At 37.1% G+C, this 20,802-nt stretch overlaps 1 protein-coding gene across 2 annotated transcripts in view; it reads right to left on the bottom strand.

Annotated features, from left to right (window-relative positions):
• FBXL17 (F-box and leucine rich repeat protein 17) overlaps nt 1-20,802 on the bottom strand; it is a 531,544-nt gene that overhangs the window by 111,479 nt on the left and 399,263 nt on the right. The window contains exon 8 of one of the 2 annotated variants that reach the window (XM_073233169.1): nt 6,585-6,615. The exons of the other annotated variant lie outside the window; for it this stretch is intronic. Coding sequence (XP_073089270.1) covers nt 6,593-6,615 — 23 coding nt within the window. The 3' untranslated portion in view covers nt 6,585-6,592. The remainder of the gene's footprint in view (nt 1-6,584; nt 6,616-20,802) is intronic. 2 annotated transcript variants of the gene reach the window in all.

The following is a 20,802-nucleotide window of genomic DNA, read 5'->3' as shown; positions in this document are numbered from 1 at the left end:
ATGTTAGTAAGCTATTCAGGCTAAGTCTTACAATTCAGTATTTTGAACACTAATGCCATGCTACATAATTTTAAAATGGTGCATTTCAGAAAAACCTCACTAGGGCATATTTGCATATTTGGAAATCTAATTAACCCAAGCATATCTTAAAGCTTTCAAGAGAGAACATACAATAACATTTTTGCCAGCTGAATGTTGCTTGAGGCCAAATAAGGATTGTAGCATCTGGGGTAATTTAACCCTTCAGCTCCCAGTTTTTATACAGGGGCTGTGTCACCTGGGCGTTAGGTGTGGGCAGAGGGAACCTTCCCCTTCCCGGGGCCTGTGGCTCCGGACTCAGTATGAGCAAAAGGACCCTGGCCACGTCAAGAACCATAATGTGCCCGTGGCGACGACTCTCTGTGGTAAGTCCATAGCTGTCTCTTCTCCCCCACCTTAGAGAACATACGTAAGAGCTGCGTTTCTTGCAGGAACACATAAACTAGGTGAACAAAATTACCATCACATTACATAGATAGCAAAACATCATTCTTTTTTATACTTTCTGCAGGGGGTGGGTAGGGTATTTTAAAAGGAAACCCAATGAGGGACACTGCCTGACTCACCTCCCCAGCTGCTACTTCCTCTACCCTCAACTATAATTCCTTCCAGTGGGGTTTTCATCTTTCCCTAGCTAGAATCTGCCAAAAAGAAAAGAAGGAAAAGACCAGTTCTTTGGACCTACTGGCTCCCTACATAACACAATTCCTGTGGGCAGCACTCTCTGTGCGCCTGGTAGAGGCTGGTCCAGGGCCAGAGCCGCCTCTCCCCAGATGTTTTCCTTTGCAGTTGTGGCCATTCACCTTGCCAGGATGAAAAAAGCATGCGCTGTCCCATTGCTGCATCTCCCCAGAGACGGCTGCAAGTATGGGCTCAGCCTGCAAAACACGATCTGCCTCATACCGCATCCTCGTTTTGCTGAATTCCCTGAGGATGCTCCCCTGTTAAAGAGGCCTAGAGGGAAGTGCTGCTCTGGAAGAAATGTAAGTCTTTTATCTCAGTGTTTAGTAGAAAACTGGATTTATGAGGATTCCTGATATGTCCAATAGAATCTAAGTGCATTATGTTAGAAATTTCAGGAAATAAAAATAAAAAAAAAAAGAACTTATTTGCAACAATGTACAGTCAGTTCTGTAATAATGCCTGTCTTCAAATTGCAAATCTGTTCCAACAGGATTGATATACCAGGGAGCAATTTGAGCGTAATGTAACTTTCACATTTGCTTGCTCGGAGTTCTTGATGACAAACTCTAGGTGAACACAGAAAACTACACCCAGCTGAACTGAACTGTGGAGAAATTTTAAAAACACACACAAGCACACATCTCAAACATCTCATTTCCCTTCCCAGGTCATGACCCAGTTATGAGGCACATGCATGCCCACCTGCATCACAAATTTCCATCAGATTTCAGATCACCTGAGTGTACTGACCGCTCCCACCTCTGACGCTGAATTCCACTAGGGAACAATGGGGCTTTTTCAAGGCGCACTGCCATCTTTATTGTAGTGTTTAGGTAGCGCTGTAGAGTTAGTATGTATTCCTAAACTGTGTAAAATGTGCAAAACCACGCTACCGTTTTTTATGGAGTTCTTATCTTTTAAAAATGTGTGTGTCCCTAATGAAGTTTTTGAGTGTTCTGCCCTCAACCCCATTTTCTCTTAAGCTACAATTTTCTGTGCAGCCTGATGAATTTGGAGACATGTTAGTCACCTTAGAGCTCAGTGTAAATCAGCTTTCATTGTTTTATTAAAGATCAAAGAAAGGGCAGAGGACAGAATCAATAACATTTTAGTTGATAAAATGAAATAAATGTCTTTATGTATCTGGCTAGGTAGAAGCAATCAGCTCGTATGATAGTCATCTTGGCATAATAGAGCACACTGAGCTCCCTTCCCACCACACCCCAATGCAGTTCTGAGGTCATCTCCTCCTGCAACTTGTAAAACTACCTCAGTCTGTTTTAGATGCATCCACTATGTCCCATGCGTTTCAAAGCTGCCAGCTCATAGCTTTGTCACAGGCCTCTGTTTAGTTATTATTCTCATTCACTAGACAGTGAGCTCTTTAGAGCTGTCGTTGCACATGTATTTGGGTTCTGAGCATGCAGCATAGTGTCTAGCACAGGAGAGGTGCCCAGCAAATGTTTGTGAAGGAATAATAAAGCATGTACGGTTATTTGGGTCACTCACTCACAGCCTTGAGCATAGAGTTTTGCACACAGCAGGCACTCAATAGACATTGTTGAATAAATGAAAGAAGACAGAAAGCAACAAGTGTACTTATTTAGGGATAGGAAAACAGTAAGCCAAGTCATGTCTTGAAATTGTCAAATAAAGCCTTAATATAAATAATGTAAATTCATCTTTATAGATGGATAAGAAAGGAAGATGACTGATATTTTACAGCTGTGATAGGACTGTTAAATTCCTCCAGAGGTTGTCTGGCTCAGTTCTACCGTCACGCAGGTCAGCTCTTAAGCCTTCCAACCAGCTGGGTGTTCGTTCCATTTTAAACACCTCCAAAGACCGTATGTCTCTTGGTGGCCTTAGACAAAGCTTGATGATATTTTACAATCAAGAAATCCTTTCCAATATAAAAGCAAGCCCTCCCTTGCTACTTTGAACTAATTTTCTTTTGTTCTTTCTTCTGGAGGGATGGAGAACCAGTCAGCATTCTTATTATAAACCTCTGTATACTATAAGACAGTTATTAAGCCATCTCTTAGCTTTCTATTTTCCTGGCTAAGCAACCAAACTCCTTTAATCTTTCCCCACATGACCTATTTTACACCCCATTAAGCACTTCTGCTGTTCTTCTACATATCTTTTCCAATTTTCACACTTCCTTTTAAAATGTGGAAACTCAAAGTCAACAAAATAGTTTAATAAAATCTTATACAATGCCAAACATAACAAAGGATTATGTCCTAACTCCCTAAGTCGCAGGCTCATACGAGGTATGTCTCATGCTTTGCTAAAAGCCAGTGAGCTCTTACCACTTCTCTGCGCCTGTTGGTCCTTATGTGTTCCCTGAAGGTTGGTGTGTGAGGAGGGCTGGTGCCCACACTCGGGACAGTTGTCCCAAGGTGCCCCGAGCACATGCGAACTCTCCACGTCTGCTGCCAACAACTCATTGAACTAAGGCTTTGGGGGTGGGGACCATGTTCCAGGTGTGCCTCATCTTAATTTTCTGTAGTTCTGGCCGCAAAGGAGCTAAACGTGGCTTCTGCAGAAGCCCTATGCCGTCTTGTTTTAAGGGTGAGTACCACTCTGCGGACTCACTTTGAACCAGAGGCCTTTTCTTGTCATTACTGCTTAGACAACCTTCTCCCTTTGTTGACAGTATAGTCTGCCTTTCCCTCTCAGGACGTAACCTTGAATTTGTTCCACATTTTTGAAATGTGATTTATATAATTTATTAAGATCATTTTGAATTCCTGTTTTAGCTTTCCAAATGTAACTCCTGTTAGCTTAGTGTAATCTCCAAACTTAATCAGTATGCCTTTTATTCTGTCACCCAGGCAATAATGAAAATGCAGAATAGAATCTAATGCAGGAGCCAGGGCTGAATCCTGAAGATCCCAATTAACAGGCCCCTATGGCTTATGATAAGGATTTTAGAGGGTACCCCCCCCCTCAAAAATGCATGTTTACCTAGTTGTGATGGGATCTACACAAAGTCTTCTTATTTATTGATAAAGGGTGCCATTTATGGAGTGGAATTAAAGCTGATTATGATTCTGCACAATGCTTTCCTTTAGCCTGTATGGGTTAATATTTCATCATAGAAGGAAATTATACCATTTTGGATAGACTTGCTGTTCACAAAACAGAAAGATAAAATTATAACCAAGGTTTTGTAACTGCACAGAGAGGCAATAACTAATGAAAAGTAATTTTTAAATTAACTGCATTCAGAGAAGATGATTCTATTACCTTCTAAACTTCAAACTAGATACCTTATTTATGTAGTTAAGCAAAAGAGTGAAACAATTATGTCCTCGTGAAGGCCTTCTTCATTGGTAATTTTTAAGTAGGTGAGTAAATTTAACTTCCACTCAAAAATATTTGATCCTAGAGCAATTTGCATCAGACATTTCTGTCACTGTTGTTATAATCTCCAAAAGATACAAACAATACACCTAGAGACAACACGGTCCTTAAAGAACAGTGTTCAGTTATATTGAAATATTTACTGGCTGAAAATTTGATTGCTATGCAGTCTCTTACTTGTTTATTTCCAAATTTCTTTTAGTTCCACTTATTTCAGTTATTTTAGACCAGAAGGTTGTTTTGTGCAACTATTTGATAGATGTTTATAAAACTACACAGCAATGGGTCAAGGGAGAATTATAAAAAAATTATTTCACTGGACTCAGATTTATGGAGTATTTGATAAGAGGATATCTGCTGTTAACAGAAAAAGGAACATGTATCAAAAGAAGAAAAAAATCTGAGCTGTAACATTCAGCAAAGAGTTAGTGAACTGACCTTGGAATCGTATTGTATAAACATACAATTCTCCCCCGCTGAGTTTTCTGCTGGCATATACACTCTGTCTGCATATAATGTTAATGCATCATTTATTTATATCAAAAGTCTGCCCTAGACAAGCTTCTAAAAATATAGTAAGATTACAGGCTTTGTTCTGGGAGTGAAAGAACTTGAGAAAGTCTTTATTTTTAAAATACGCCATTTTATAAAATCAAATCTCAGATATTCAGCATCTAGTCATTGAGCTATGGATTGTCTATAAATATACTCAAATACTTCTCCTCCTCTTCCCTTTCTTCACATACTGCCTTTCGCTGCTCATTAGGACATGTAGGACAAGAGAGGCTCTGTGATGCACATCTATCAATTTAAAAGCGTTGCCAAAAACTGGTGGAATTTCACTGCCCAACAGTGATTACATTTTTCTTTACTGTTTTTGAAATACGTTGATTAATAGGATTAAGCCCAAGACCATGTAAACAGATCACATAAAGAAATACCATAATACATAATTTCAATTTAATACATCATCATCTTATAATTTGTTCTTACTAAAAGCTATCTGATATTTTTTATTTTATATAGTAATCAAAATTAAAGATATAGGTGAAACTTTTTAAAATTAATACGTGCTTTTTGTTTTGCCACAATCTGTTTCATAAAAGAGTTTGAAAAAAATGTGTCATTGCCTGAGATTTGGATATTCCTTTATTAAAGTGTTTTTTATTGTAATGACATCAGGATTAGTGGAATTTGACTTATGAATTGAATGGGCAGGATGGGCTTAGTGTTTTGTTCAGTAATATGCAAAGAAGTCTAGGAATCAAAAGAAAAAAGGATGCATGGAATTTGAATCAATCTAGATGTACATCTGACAGTTCATTTTTATTACAATGATAACTGAAGTTTTAGAAATGAACTTATAAATAATATCAAAGCTTCCATTTGTAAGGTTCAATAAGGAGTCTAGCTCTTACTAAACTACTGGTTTTCCTAGCTTAGTTAAATCTGATTTTTCAGAAAAGAAACTTAAAGATGTTTGACCTAATATAGGTAGCATAAAGTTTTATGGGGAAAATGTTTAGGATCCCAACATGAAGATAATTATAGCAATAGTGGGCATGTTGTAAAATGGTTGCATAATATCAAAATGAATGTATTAGTTTATGACAATCCTTTGTTTTTTAATACATTTAACCAATATGAACATGATAACAGGAAGTTTAACAAAAGGTTACAATGATTATGTTTGAATGCTGATATTTTTTCCCCTACATTTTCTCTTTCAAATATTTGACTATGAATAAATATCATTTTTACAGACAGATAAAAAGGGAGTTAATGTAATAAAGTTTAAAAGCCAAATACAATTCTGAGAAGATTGGAAGATTTCTGCTAGCATTCTCCAAGGGGTCATAAATCTCCAGATGTTATAGATGATGCACGCCGACTTCGCTCAGGGCTGATATATGGCCACTTGGAAGAATCATGACTTTATTTTAAAAGTCTATCTTATCTCCACTGGTTACAAGTATAAAGAATGTTTTAAGTAAGGAAACATAAGAATCTAGGATTCTCTATCTGCAATTTTTCTTCTTGTTGCTGGATTTCCCTCAAACTAACAATTACTGAAATTGATATAAGAATGTCTGAAATACAGTAGGAAAAGATATTTGAATTGTTCACGCTTACTTGAAGCTAAAATGTAATATTCCATCAACAAAGAGTTACCTGGTAAATTGTTAAGTTTATGCAGTACTAGATACTGGATATAAGGGTTGACAAAAAGACCCTACCTTCCCCTCTCAGGGAGCATGATATATAAACTCAAAGTCTAGTTGCTGGTGACACGGGTGGCAGGGACCAAAGGGCAAGAATGGTCTGGCCATGATTTCCTTTGATCTTATAGTTTGGGCTTTCAGTTTGACTATTTGGGGATGCCTGTTACAGACAGAAGTGAAGAAAAATAGCAGGAGGTAAGATGTGAGTAGAAAAAGGAGTACATTGCATTTTTAAAAAGTGCTTTAGCGACATTTTTTTTCTCTTACTTTTTGAGTCATTTCAGGTTACAGCGAGCAACTGGAGGAAAAAAAAAGGATAAGACAGTAAAAGATCATGAAATAGATTTCAATATATGTAGTGTTTAAGCTGAGGTCTGAATATGTAGCACCTAGAGATAAAACACAACTGATTCTAGGCTCTAGAGGGAAATGACAGGTGTTAGGATACACTAAGAGAAGGAGAATCATTTTAGATCCACATTCACCTCCACCTTTCCACTCCCTTCCTTCTTTTCAAGCTCATTATCACTGGGATTGGAGAAGGGGGTTGGAAATTTCCAGGGTGTTTGCTATTTAAGTGCCAAATTAAAGCTTTAAAAATGATTATTCTTTCTCACTATTATAGGAGAAAGAATACATAGTTGGAGTGGGGTGTAGGCAGGTAGGGACTAAGTCTTATTCATGTATTCTAAATTATTCATTGGAGAAAATTCTTTCCAAGCAGGTTTACAAAGAACCATGATACACTGTTCAGTAAAAACATGGTTTAATAGACCTCATATTAAAAAAGATAAGAAATACATTTTAAAAATGGATTCAACTGTGTTATCTCTGAGTTAGCATTTATTTATGGGTTACCATTTATTTTCTTTGTAATTTTCTGTATTTTCCAAATGATAAGGACTACACATACAATTTAATGAGTACCCTACTATAATGCTAGGAGCTTTAATTATTACTGCTAAAATTTCAATGATCCTAGGTGGGTATTATCACCCCTAGTTTATACAGGAAAGAGAAACACCTTAGGCTCAAGAGTAGGTTAGTCTTGCTTAAGTTCACACATAGTAAGTTCCAGAGGTCAGATTTTTTTTAAAAGAAAAAAAAATGAACAGAGATGAACTGTCTATTATTGTTACTATGAGAGGCATTTATGGGCCCTTCACAATTATAACTGTCACAATTCTTTACAGCCACTGCCTGAGAGTCTTATCTGAACTCCATGGACAGCCCATGGGAACATGATTAACAAATTCTACAAAATTTACATGTGTGTATTTCTCTGGACAGGAGTTTCATAACTTTCACTGGGTAATGATTAGCTAAAGTGCTTGTTGAAGAAAGAAACCTAGCACACAGTTTGTTAGTTCAATAGACTCAAGTACTATTCCTTATATGGTTGGATTAAGACAGCAAGGGGGTTAACATCTAAAATATATAAAGAACTCTTATACCTCAACACCCAAACACCAAATCATCCTGATTAAAAAATGGGCAGAGGACCTGAACAGATATTTCTCCAAAGAAGAAATACAGATGGCCAACAGGTATATAAAAAGGTGCTTCATAGCACTAACCTTCAGGGAAATGCAAATCAAAACCACCTTGAGATATCACCTCACACCAGTCAGAATGGCCACTATCCAAAATATAAGAAATAACAAGTTTTGGTGAGGATGTGGAGAAATGGGAACCCTCTTACACACTGTTGGTGGGAATGTCAATTGGTGCAGCCACTGTGGAAAGTAGTATGGAGGGTCCTCAAAAAACTAAAAATGGAAATACTATTGGACCCAGTAATTCCAGTTCTAGGAATTTATCCAAAGAAAACAAAATCCCTGATTTGAAAAGATATATGCACCCCTATGTTTACTGCTGCATTATTTACAATAGCCAAGATATGGAAGCAACCAAAGAGTCCATCAGTAGATGAATGGATAAACAAGATGTGGTACATATACACAATGGAATATTATTCAGCCATAAAAAAGAAAGAAATTCTACCATTTTCAACAACTTGGATGGATCCCAGAGGGTATTATGCTTAGTGAAATAAGCCAGGCAATACCACATGATTTCACTTATTTGTGGAATATAAATACAAAGCAAAACAGAATGAACAAAATAGCAGTAGACTCATAGACACTGAGAAGTGACTGGTGGTTACCATGGGGGAGGGGTTAGGGTGAGTGGGTGGTTGGAGAAAGTGAGTGGGAAAAAGGGGCACAAAAATTCTCAATCATGATCTAAGTCAGTCACGGGGAAGGTAGTACAGCATGAAGAATACAGTTAACAATTCTGTAACATCTTGTTATGTTGACAGCTAGTAAGCATACTAGTGGGGGTGAGGATTTAATAATATGGGAAACTATTAAACCATTGTGTTGTCTAACTGAAACCAATACAGGATTGTTTATCAATGATGCTTCAAAAAAAAAAAAAGACAGCAAGGTGTTTAATGCAAGGGCTGGGGGTTAGTAGGGTGCAAGTCAGAAAGCAGTTGCAGTTTGAGCAGATACAGGCTGAGAGAGAATAATAGTGGAATAGAAGAATAGTGCTTGAGAGGGGAAGAGTAGTGGAATGCCAAGAGCACGGTCAGAATCACCTGGAGGGCTTGTTGAAGCACAGATGCTGAGCCGCATCCCACATTTAAGAAGTTTCTGGGTAATGCTGATGCTGCTGGATGGGGAACCACACATTAGGGTCGTGGCATAGGGTCTCAGCCTTTAAAGTCTTGGTCAACTATTTACTAGTGTGGATCATCAATGTTACTTAACCTCTACCTCAGTTTTCTAATCTTTTAAGTGGGGATGATTATAACTAATGAGATTAAATGGGATAATGCTGCTTATTCCAGTGCATGACATATATTCAGAGCTCAATAGACTTTACACAAAAATCAATGAACTCAGCTCAAAAAGTTGCATATATATATATACACATACACACACATACATAAAGTTATACACACACAAATACTTGGATTAAACAGAATTATGTAATACTGAAACAACTCCCATAGGATTGGATAATATATTAAATCAAAGCAAGTTGGGTAAAATATAGTCTCAGTTGCCTCTCAGATAAAGAAAACCCTTTTCAAATTATTGAATCAAGTTAATCATATCAAATTGCTATTTCCTTAAATCTGTGGCATTTCAATCATGGTAAGTGCATCAATGCTAAGGGAATCCATGGCAACCACACAAAGCAAACATCCAGCTATCCATTTGTACCAGCAATTATTTGGCATTTGTTATGTTAGTTAAACTGTGTAATGGTGTGTGAGAAATCAGTTTCTGCTTCCTTGACCCTTTGGAAAGCTAGTTTTCCAAGACAGCATGCTTTGCTGAGGTTCCAGAGTCTGACAGCTGTGACTTCAGACACTGATGCTCTTAGAAGCATCTCTGGAAATGAGGCAGCAAACATCATGATCTCTACAAGAGTAAGAATCTATTATAAGGGCTTGATTATTGATAATGACCATTTCTATTTTGGATCTAGGAACGGACTTTTACTGTTTGTTTTAACAAGTATTCATTATGAACCCTGAACTATCCTTCAAAGAAAATTAATTTTAGATGCATGTGATACACAAGGACAACAATGAAAGGATTATTTTCATGCCTTTAGATTTCAAGAAATACCTTCTATTTACTTATATTGAAGATGTAGAAGGAAAAAGAAAAGAGAATAAAATTAAAGAAATAATCTTTAATAAGAACAGTTTTAAGTATAAATGCATCTTTATGCTCTAATTAACCTAATTCTAAAGATATTATAGATCTAAAACTACACAGAAATTTTGCTTAATAAAATAGTATTTGTTGACTCAGGTATTTGCTATCTCCTTAGTGAGATATTCTGCATTAAATTCTAGAAGAGATACAAAAGCGAGTAAGTGTTTGTTATTAAGGAACTGATCATTTGTAGAGGAGACAAGGCATCATCCTGAAAGGGGAGGGCAAGTGGGATATGGGCAAAGTCCCGAGACTGTACTGAGGATGGAGCATTTAAAGTCAGCGAGAAGCCCAGTTGGCTTTAGTAGGAGCTCATGCCGGAGAGAAGTAGGAGATGAGGTGAAATAAAAGGAGACTGGGGGATGACAATGAATTCTGAGGAGCTGATCATCCTATGGCCACAGGCATTGTTAGCCAGAATCCTGGGGGTCATATATTTTTTTTCCCCTGCACTGTTTCTGCACCTCTGTGCTACTCACAGATATACCCAGGAAGAGGCTCACAAGGAGTGACCACAGCACTGGGTCTGCTCCTCTCTGCCTCCACAGGGTTGGAGAGGCGACTAGGGGAGTGACCCCTTACCAGGCGCAGAACAGAAGCCTAGAGGCAGGCAGCTGCTCAGTCGGGGCACAGCCTGGTGCGGGAGGAAGCACTGAGCACTGACTAGGTCACCTCCCGCTCACTGTTCAGCTTCCAGAGTCCCGCTGGTCTAATGAACACTTGCTCTACTCCAACTACAAAAATGTTCTCTTTAAGGAAATCTGTGTTGGCAGTGGCGTCTATTTTAAAGCATAACACAATATGGCCCCAGGGCGGGGGCATTATACAAGAAAGACATTCTCCTTGATATTCTTTCCAGCATGTGAAGGGGAGAAGAACCAATGAATACCCATATAAAAACAAACATTTATTCTACAGCCAACCCAGTGACTTCTTTTACCCCACCATGTTGGTTGACCTCTCCACTACTTCCCTCCATGGCAGCCCTCCTGTGGATAAAGCGATGCTTGCAAATAACTTTATTAGAGAAATATGTGGAAAGAAATCTGAACTAAGCCTGGCTACAAAATGTTAAACATGATTTTTTGTTCACTATGCAAAATTTCTAATATAATTTTACAGTAATACAGAGTGGGGCCCAAAATATAATGATAGCTTAGGAGAGTTTCTCATAATATTCTTTAGGTGAAAAAAAAAATCAAAAGATGAGCTCTGAGCACAAGGGTAAAATACATTTGAAAATATGGACTCTCCATGTAGTCAGAGAGATCCTCATCTTTACCTGGTATGCAGATAATACATAAACGAATTTTCTTTCAATTGTAAATGGAGAAGCTTAAAAGGATATTTGTACTTTAAGGTACATCAGGGCACACTTTACAGCATTAAAGTACTGAGCCATCAATATTGACCTTATCTATACAAAAGATTTTTATATTAGGATGTCAAGGAAATGTACCTGGTTTATAAGAACAAATCCTTCAACATTCAGAACACAGCTGAGAAGTGAGTACTCAGTTTTATAATCCTTTCACTCGATGCATTGATGAATATAATACATGACAATGAACTTGTTACGAAAACAACACTGGTATTTCAAAATGAAACTTTTCCTCTGCAGAGAACCAGAGGAAAAACACATCCATTTGCTCAGGGTGCTGCCTGGTTACACTTCATTTATGCCGACTTTAGGTTAATTGATAGGACTCACAGACAAGGGTTCTATAAACCATTTTACTGAGCATACATCCTGATTATAATGTCACGTTAAGAAATGGAGTGCAATCTGTCTTCATGTCATATTTAATGGATTTCTAGTAAATAGCCCACAAGTGCTCCTTCTAACAGGTGATGAATTATATTAATGCCCTGTTGTACTTTCATAATTAAGGGTCTGGCAGGATTTCCATTATAATCAAGACTCAAGGTAGGGAATAAAAGGAGCGGGTTTCATGTTTCCTGGCCCTGACTATACTGCTCGCCTCTTGCCCACTGCCCTTCTGGGCCGCGGGGAAGACAGCATGAGGCTAGTCTCAGGAAAAATTTGTGAAATTGGCTGTTCGATTATTACAACCTCTATGTTTATGAACTCATTCCTTTTCTTTTCCTGGCTTGCTTGCCCCTTCTATCAGGAGCTTACCTGCTCCTCCCCTTTCTTACCCATAAAAGTCCTAATGTCTGTCATCCGGAGCAGGCCTGATGGCTTCTCTTTGATGCCATTTCCTTCAGAGACTTGCTGTTTGCTCTGGAAGAAACTTGGCTGCCCTGTATCTGAGCTGCATAGTGTCTGCATTCTTTGCCTTTTGCAAACAATGAATGAAATTCATAAACAAAGCCAGTATGGCAAAGGGAGAGGGTAATATAATAGAAGGAGAACCTCTCTCCACAAAACAAACATGAATTTATCAGATAATTCAGAGAGTAAAACTGTAGCCTCTAAGGTCCATTCCAAAGTGGTGCTTCGAACAATAGGACTGTCAGAGCAGGTCAGCCGGGAGAGTAGGGCAGAGTCTGGGTAGGACTGGCCGCATACCTTGCGGTGTTCTCGGTGTTCTCGTGGCCCTGGGTGGAGTTACCCCAGCCCCCTGCATTAACACACATCAGAAATGGAAATGGAAGGGATGGGGCAGGGTGGGGAATAATGAAAGTAGAGGGAGAGATAACTAAAGGAGGAAGACAGGACTAGAAAGAAGGTTGGAGCGGTGTTCTGGATTGGTTTATCCTGCTTCGAAGTGGACAAAAGGAACAGAAGTCCAAAAAAAGAAGAAATGGAGTAGTCAATCCTGTCTCTCACACACAGTGATTTTAAAAAGCCTTGTTATCTCCATCAAAGGCAGAGTGCAGGCACAGCCTTGGGGCTTTGTACAGGTGAGGTTCTGATTGTCAGCTTTTTACCTTATGAGCTGGTGGCATCAAATTGGACAAGATTACCTGGGTCAATAATATTAACTTCCCAGAGCTATTATGAGGGCAAGCTTAGATATTTAAACACTTTCAAAGAATCATAGTCCCATATTCAATCTCTTCTTATGAACTTTCAAGCTATTTAGTTTTGTAAATGTGTAACATGTTATACCTAATTCTTAATTGTACAAAATTCTGACATTGTATATTACTATGAACAAGTGAGTAAATATCATTGGAATGACAGTATTAACAAAGGTCTAGTTCCTCATACGTGAGGTTGCCAGAGGCACTCTGGATCTAGTTCCCAGATATAAGAAGCCAGCCCTACACCTTGCGTTCCCAGATGCCCATGAATTCCCAGTACCCACCTGCTGTAGCAGACACTCAATCCTTCTAATGAACTTTCCCTTTGCTCAAATCAAAACAAGGTTTTGTTTCTTGCAACCAAAATGGCCTAAACAGTTGACTCAAAGTCAAATAAAAATTTTTAATGGTTATTATGGCATCTAAGTTCCTATTTGTTTTGCATTGGAATTATATGATTATATAGGGGGAAATAATTTGTTATGCTTTTATTGAGACACTACTCAGAAAAATCAGTATTCACTTTGGCACACAATAAGGATATTCTGCCTAGAATCTTTTATATGCATCTTTCACCAAAAGGAAGAAAGAATTTTGTGGCTGAAGTTGTATATACTTTTCTAGAGTAAAAACTTTATACTAACCTTTGGTAGAAAATCAGAATGAATTAGTATGGCATATACAATAACCAACTATGTCATCGTGGCAGAAGTTTGACCAATTTCTTTTCATGGAAGTTTGAAAATGTCAAGTTCATTTTTAAACCCATGGTTAGTTTCATCTACTTTAAACCGAAAGTGACAAAATAGGAATTGACTGGGGGGTAAATTTTGCAATCCGCTGTTGTTAATATTTGATAATCCATGTGAAGCAGGTTTACCACAAACTGCTGTGACAGAACAAAGATGACAGATAAACTCCTGTGACCAAATTAATTGGAAATAGATGCCTCAGTCTTGTGATCCTATTTCAGTTTTTGAAAGAATTATATGCACCTTCAGAGCATGCCACAGCTAAGGATGATTAGTCCTTGTACCGCTGGCATCAGGCTGATATGGCATGTTGCCAAGTGTCTCAAGAGAAAGCTAAAAGTTCAGTGGAGGTGGTGCAGACTGTGTAGCTATTCCAGGATTACCTCAGAGAACATTCTGGCGTTTCTGTTGAAAGCTTGTCAGAGTTTTATATCTATTCTCTTTGTGCCTATGATGTGTGTTTTTAGACTGCTGTACGTAAGTGGACCTACTGAAATAGGTCTCTTGTTTTTTTCACTTTTGCTGTATTGTTGAGAAATATTATATGAAGTAACTTCAGGTACTTTATCAGGCCATCTATATCCACACATCTTTTTCCACCTTTATTCTGATTTATACATGTCAGAACGAACTGGTATTAAACTATGGTAACTAGTCTCAGAGAGAACTCGTAATATTTTCCATTTGTCTAAAAAAAAACTACTATGTTTATTACAGAGAGGTAAATGGTCAACCATCTATAAATGTGCATATAAATCATTCTGCTAGCAAAAATATAGCCAAATATTAAACATAGCCTAAAGTGCTGTTAATTAAATGTTTAAATGTCCTACAAATGACTAATTGTAAACATATAATTTCTCGCGGATTTGCTTCAAAATAATGCAGTGCATGGAAGAGACTGGAGAAGGTGAAAGTACAGATGAAACAAGTTTAGCTGTCTACTGACAACTGTTGAAGCTGAGGAATGTGTACGTGGGGTTTCATACAATTTTTTTGTAGAGACTTGTGTTTGTGTTTGAAATTTTCTGTAATAAACATTAAGAATATAAAACCTAGCAGCTTTAGAAGGTTATAGTATTATCTAATGTGGTTGAAATAAATTGACTTTTCAGATCAGAAATATACTGAATCATCAGTATTGAGTCTACTTAACATAATAACTATAATTAAATTTATGAGATAAGATATATCTGTAGCTGGAGTAAATATTTCAATGTCTAATATAGATACATGTCTCTTATCTGGATCAATCTTCTTCTTGCCTGTCAAACCAACCATAACTTGGGTATTATGAGGAAAGCTTATAAAAACAGTTATTTTAACAGAGACTTTTTTTTTGTTGGCATGTGTAGCTTCAAATCACAAAAGATATGAATGCTCTCAACCCTTTTTAAGGCTAAGAAAAATTACAAGATTCAACACAAGCAGAAAAGCAGGTTAGTCAAACTTTAGAAAAATGTAACACAAACCTAAAACCAATTATTTGCAATGTAAGGCTGCAAGAAGTAACTCAGTTTACATAAAAAACTCAAGTCTAAATATCATATCTTGATAGTCTTTAGAATTTAACAGGGATACATACTGAAATCAAGTAAACTGTTTAAAACAGACCTAATTACATCACTTTAAATGTAAGTTTAAGTAGAATAGTCTTTTAAGTTGTACTTTAATGGAATTATTTTGACAACTTGATATTTTTATTTAAAAAAGTATATTATGCATTAACACATTAAACTTTCTGGCTAACAGCATGACACATTTACAAGTATGCAGCCCTATTTATAATGACAATTTCCAAAACTATCAGTCACTCAAAATATAACAATATAGTCTATAGATTTGAGGATGGAAATATCTAATAAATAATATAATTTCATTACCTGTAAGATAAGTTGTGGGAAAGCTATGCTTACATAGTTGAGCAATATTTTTTTTCTAATTTTAATGCTACTAAATTTTCTGAAAGTTTATAACAAATTGATTGACATCTTAAATTGAAAATTACTAATAAATTCTGGCCAAAAAAGTCACATAATGGAAATTTTAACACATTTTTGAGCAACAGCATTTATAAAAGGATGGTTGGAAGTGATCTGCTCCTTTTGAGAAGAAAGAGATAAGGAAACAAAGGAGTAGGAATTTAAAACATTATAGCTCATACACCTCAGATATTTTTACAGTCCTTGTTTTTTAAAAAAGGCAACATTAAGAGAAAATATATTTTCTAAGTGATTTACAAATGCCAAACCACATAAATAGTGTGGATCTTCAGCTATTCATATCTGCTATTGGTTAATTTTTTAACCAACAGTCACCTTTCCTTTGAAACAAAAAGTTTCAGATCCATCATGGTCAGGCAGGTGAGAAGTTTTCCCTCAGATGCTAAAACCTATCCTGAAAAAAAATAAGGTTTTTATTTTAAAAGAATAATGACAACCAACTACAGAAGAAAACCTATTATAAGCCAGGTACTTTGTATAAGTTCTCTCATGTCCTCATTCCTAAATTCTTCAACTTTCAGGTGAGGTAAAGCTCCTGCAAACTTGGTAGGTCAAGACATATATCTATTAAGACAATGGTAATGGCTTGGCCTGATGCCTTCTCATGCTCTTTGCATATTGTGTGTCCAGAAAACAAAACCTGTCTTCAGTGGGCTTCTTGTTGATAGTTTTTAACCAATGTCTACAATGAAGATATTCAAAGCCATGAAGCTTGGCACAAGTTAGCACATGTTGAAGAGATGCTCTGCAATCAGGGCAGAGTGTGAGAAAACTGGAAAATGTGTTTTGAGTGTTTTTAGAATCAATGAGAAGCTCTGGTCAGACACAGTACTGAATAAATCTATACCTATTTTAATGAAAAAAGACAATATTTTGACAGTGTTTAATTCATCATGGATATATTAGGTGGCACTGAACTGATGTTGATATTTTCTAAATTAATTGGATCATTTTATATAAATATTGGCTAAAATAGAATACTGTTGGGTTTATTCATTTGTAGATATATGTTTGGAAACAAACAAAAATCTACTACTAATAATTTAATAAAATCACCAATTCAAACATGAATGTCATCAAGTTGTCTTTAGTAAGCAGGGCCAATTTTAATATATTTCTCCTTTTTTAAAAAGAAAAATAATTTAAAAAGTAAGGCTCAAATCAAAAGTCTTCTCCATAATATATGCTGTATGTAATACAGCTACCACATCCTGAATTCTATGATTTGTCTGAACCAAGTAATTCTATATCCAGAAGTCTAGCAAGATATCACCTTTCAATTCATTACCACTTTTTTCTGCTGCAGGAAACAGATTAGTCTGAGAATTTACGGGCCAAACACTTTTCCTCCACATTTGCAATTAAAAAAATTATTTTTCAATCTTTTTTTCTTGAAGATGTCACACAAGGTGCTAACACTTTCATAAGCACAATCAACACCTTTAGAACACTGAAAAATTGGTATGAGTTGAATATACAGGCTGCTACACATAGTCCTTTTTCTAAGTAGTTTAGTTTTAGAAGTATTTTTGCAAAGGACCAACGAAATTATTTTATAAAAAGCAGAGCAATGCATTTAAATTACAGATCATTTACTATATATGAATGAAAATGAAACATTAAACACATGACTGGAACTACTGATAATACACCAAATTTGGATGTTTGATTTTAAATGTGAAAATTTTGCTTAAATGGATTAAAAGAATGAAATTACCCATCTAGATATGGTACAAGTTTTGAAATTTTTGATCCATTAATTAATATGAAAGTGAAAACCAGCATGATGATCTGATCTTTCATTTAGGTTAATGTGGTAACTGGCCACCTGGAATTTAACCCCAAGCTAAATTTTCTCTTAGAAAGCAACTAAATTTGGCAAAGAAAGCATTTTATGCAAAAGGCAACTCTTGATTATTCCTGATAATATGTGGGATAATCCAAAATGGCTATTTAATCTCATATCATGTCTATTTGCCCATCAGGTTGTTGCCATCTGAGCATCTAAGTAAGAGTGTATTTGATGTGTTTGGAGTTTGCAATATTTTTAGATAAGTAATAAGGTCATACTGTAACTAGCTGAATTAAGTTAATTTCTCTACCAGTTGTCCCTATAGGAACTGTTCATGGATCTCTAGTCAAAAAGGACCACTCCCGCTGGTCTTCAAGAGACAGCTTTGGAGTTCCTTTCTGTTTCTCCCCAGCCCCTCTTCACCTCTCTTCACGGAGGAGGCATGTACACCTCAAGTTAGATTCCAGGATGGCAACTGGGCAACATGTTCTAGGGATGAAACTTTCAAACAAGTAAGAGCTTTCCTTTGACTACTAAGGTGGTTGCTTTCTCCTGGTATCCTTTTATGAGGCTCTGCTCAGCACCCTCCATGCCATCCCCTTTCCTTCAGCATGGGAAGACAGAGGGGAAGTACTGCCCAAGGAGAAAAGGCATGAGAGGGTACAGATGGTCATACCTGTTTGTTGTGATGGGGTTCTAATTCTAAGATTGGTGTTTGGGGACAGGAACCCACTTGGTCCTTGAGCCAGGACAACAGGAGTGCTACATGTATTTTTTAAAGAGTTCTGTGTTAGGTTTCATCATCCTTTATTCATTTAATAGTTAATTATGAGGTGAGTAAGGATTAAGGTGCAAGCTGCGGAGTTAGTCTCCATAAATTTGTTTCTAGCTTCATCACTTAAAAACTGCATAACTTGGGTCATTAATTTCTTTGTGTCTAGTTTTCTCATCTGTAATTTAGAAATAATAATAATAACTCCCTGAGAAGAGCTGTTACGAGAATTCAGTTAATAAATGTGGAAACCCCTTAAAATAGGCCTGACGCATGCTCAATAAATAGGCCTAACAAGTGCTCAAGAAATATTAGCTAAAATTATAATTACTTAATGTAAAAAATATTAATAATGTTAGCCTTGCTTGGAAAGCAACTAAGCAAGGGAGGATGCAAACATAAACCTGAAGGACCAGGCCCAACCTCCAGGCACCTGTCTCATGGTGTCGTGCAGCATCATCTTAGTGATTGCTAGGATTTGTCTGAGTCAGGATTCCTGGGGTGAGGTATCATCTTAATAACACTGTAATTTGATCCTTATAACAGACACCAACTCTCAGTATAATGCCAGGACCAAATCTAAGCCTCACCAGCTAAAATTTATTTATGTTTGAAGAGGCCCAATTTTACATTTCAAGTTTAACTTAGTAACAAAGGATTTGTAAAAGCGATAATAGTAATAGGCGTGTGAAAAGTGAGACTTTTGAAGTGAATTAAAATGTACATGGCTGCATAAAACTGGAAGCCCACAATGCAAAGGATGCCAGCCTCTCTCCTCAGCTCCTTATGCTCATCTTCAAACATGGGGCCTTGTTTTCTAATAGCTTCTGGTTTGTCTAACATGACTACATAGCTAACAGTGCTGGCAGTGTAGATAGGCAGCTTCTGAACAGTTTCTGGAAGGAGAGACAAGAGTATAAAGGGCTGGGTTCAGACAGCAAGGCTGAGGCCTTTTAATCCTGGGGGCCTAGGAAGTGTCCCAGAAAGCAAATGTCATGCCCACAGAAGATACATATTTTTTTAATCCACATTGTTTTGATTTAAAAGAAGACAGTATTCTCTGGTGCAGTGACACTTAAATTTAACTAATCATAAAACTCACCAGAGAAACAGCAAATAACATTAACAAAAAACTACAGAGCTCTGCCCATCACCCAGACACCCTCCCCCCTCCCCCTGCAGAATCATATATAGTAGGTCTATATAGGGATGGTAATTTGTATTCCCCCCACCCAAAACTACCCGGAATATGTGAAGGCAGTACCAGGGCTGGATGCACTCACTTCGGTCTGGTTTTTAGAAGCACCACCCAGCCCCCCCACTTTCACAGGGACTCTGGGTTTACCGGTCTGAGGTAGGCCTGGCACTGGTACTATATAAAGTATGCCCAGGTGATTATAAGGTGCACTTAGAGCTAGGTACCTTGGGCCCTAGTTCAACGTTTTCCTGCTGAGCAGTTTATTATAAAACTGGATATGACTCTGTGCTCCAGAGCATAGCTGTCATTGTCATTAGAAGATGTGCCCTGCACCTGGACCGGGCATAAGCTATGGCACTGAGGGCACAGCCTGGGGTACACATCCTAACTGGTGATAAAGCCAAATTATGGATAAGATTAAAAAGTAAATTCCAGGGGGAACAAATACACTATGTAACCTTCATCCACTTCCCTGGAAATCCACGTGAAGGCGGCTCTTTTGGATCTAAGTTTCTCTTACTATTTTATCTCTTTCTGTTTCCAGTATTTAGATACTCCTCATGCTGGGAGAAAAACAATCCTGCATGGTTCATCTGCATTTATAATACTCATTAGCTTGGAAAATGAGGAACAAACTATTTTTCAGGGGTACCCTATATGAAATATACTTTAGCATATCTGAGCATATCATTCCATTGCTTAGGGTAGAGTATTTAATGAAATAAAGAATAATTGCTTAAATCAGAACTTCTGTCAAATGAAGTGAGAAGAGTGATGAAATACAACTTTACCTGTTTGCATCTAAAAACACTGAGATACAAATTATATACACACATAATGGCTTCTGAAGATATAAAATTGGAGCAAGTATATGACCATGAAATGCTGGGATTTTCCTTGCAAAAAACAAAACTAGGAAGAACTAGGTACAAACTGTCTCCCTTTATACAGTTTAATGATCAATAGATTTAGTCAGACTAGGAAGGAACTAGCTTATTATGGAAGTATAACATATCACAAATCTCCTGCACTAGCATGAAATGTATAGTACCATTAATACAGAGCAAAGTGAAATCTTCCATTATTACACATTAGACAAGAAAACTTTGTGCCCTTGAGATCGGAACTAGAATCCAAAACTCTCGGCCTTGAGAAAGACATATAAACAAGGCTATGGCTCTTTCAATATCTGTCATTTTTTTTAATGCTAAAAACCTTGCCATTACTAATGTTAAAA

The sequence above is a fragment of the Manis javanica genome, chromosome 1 (assembly GCF_040802235.1).
Source record: "Manis javanica isolate MJ-LG chromosome 1, MJ_LKY, whole genome shotgun sequence".
Lineage (NCBI taxonomy): Eukaryota > Metazoa > Chordata > Mammalia > Pholidota > Manidae > Manis > Manis javanica.
The sequence above is the reverse complement of the archived record's forward strand: the minus strand, read 5'-3'. Positions and strand labels throughout refer to the sequence as shown.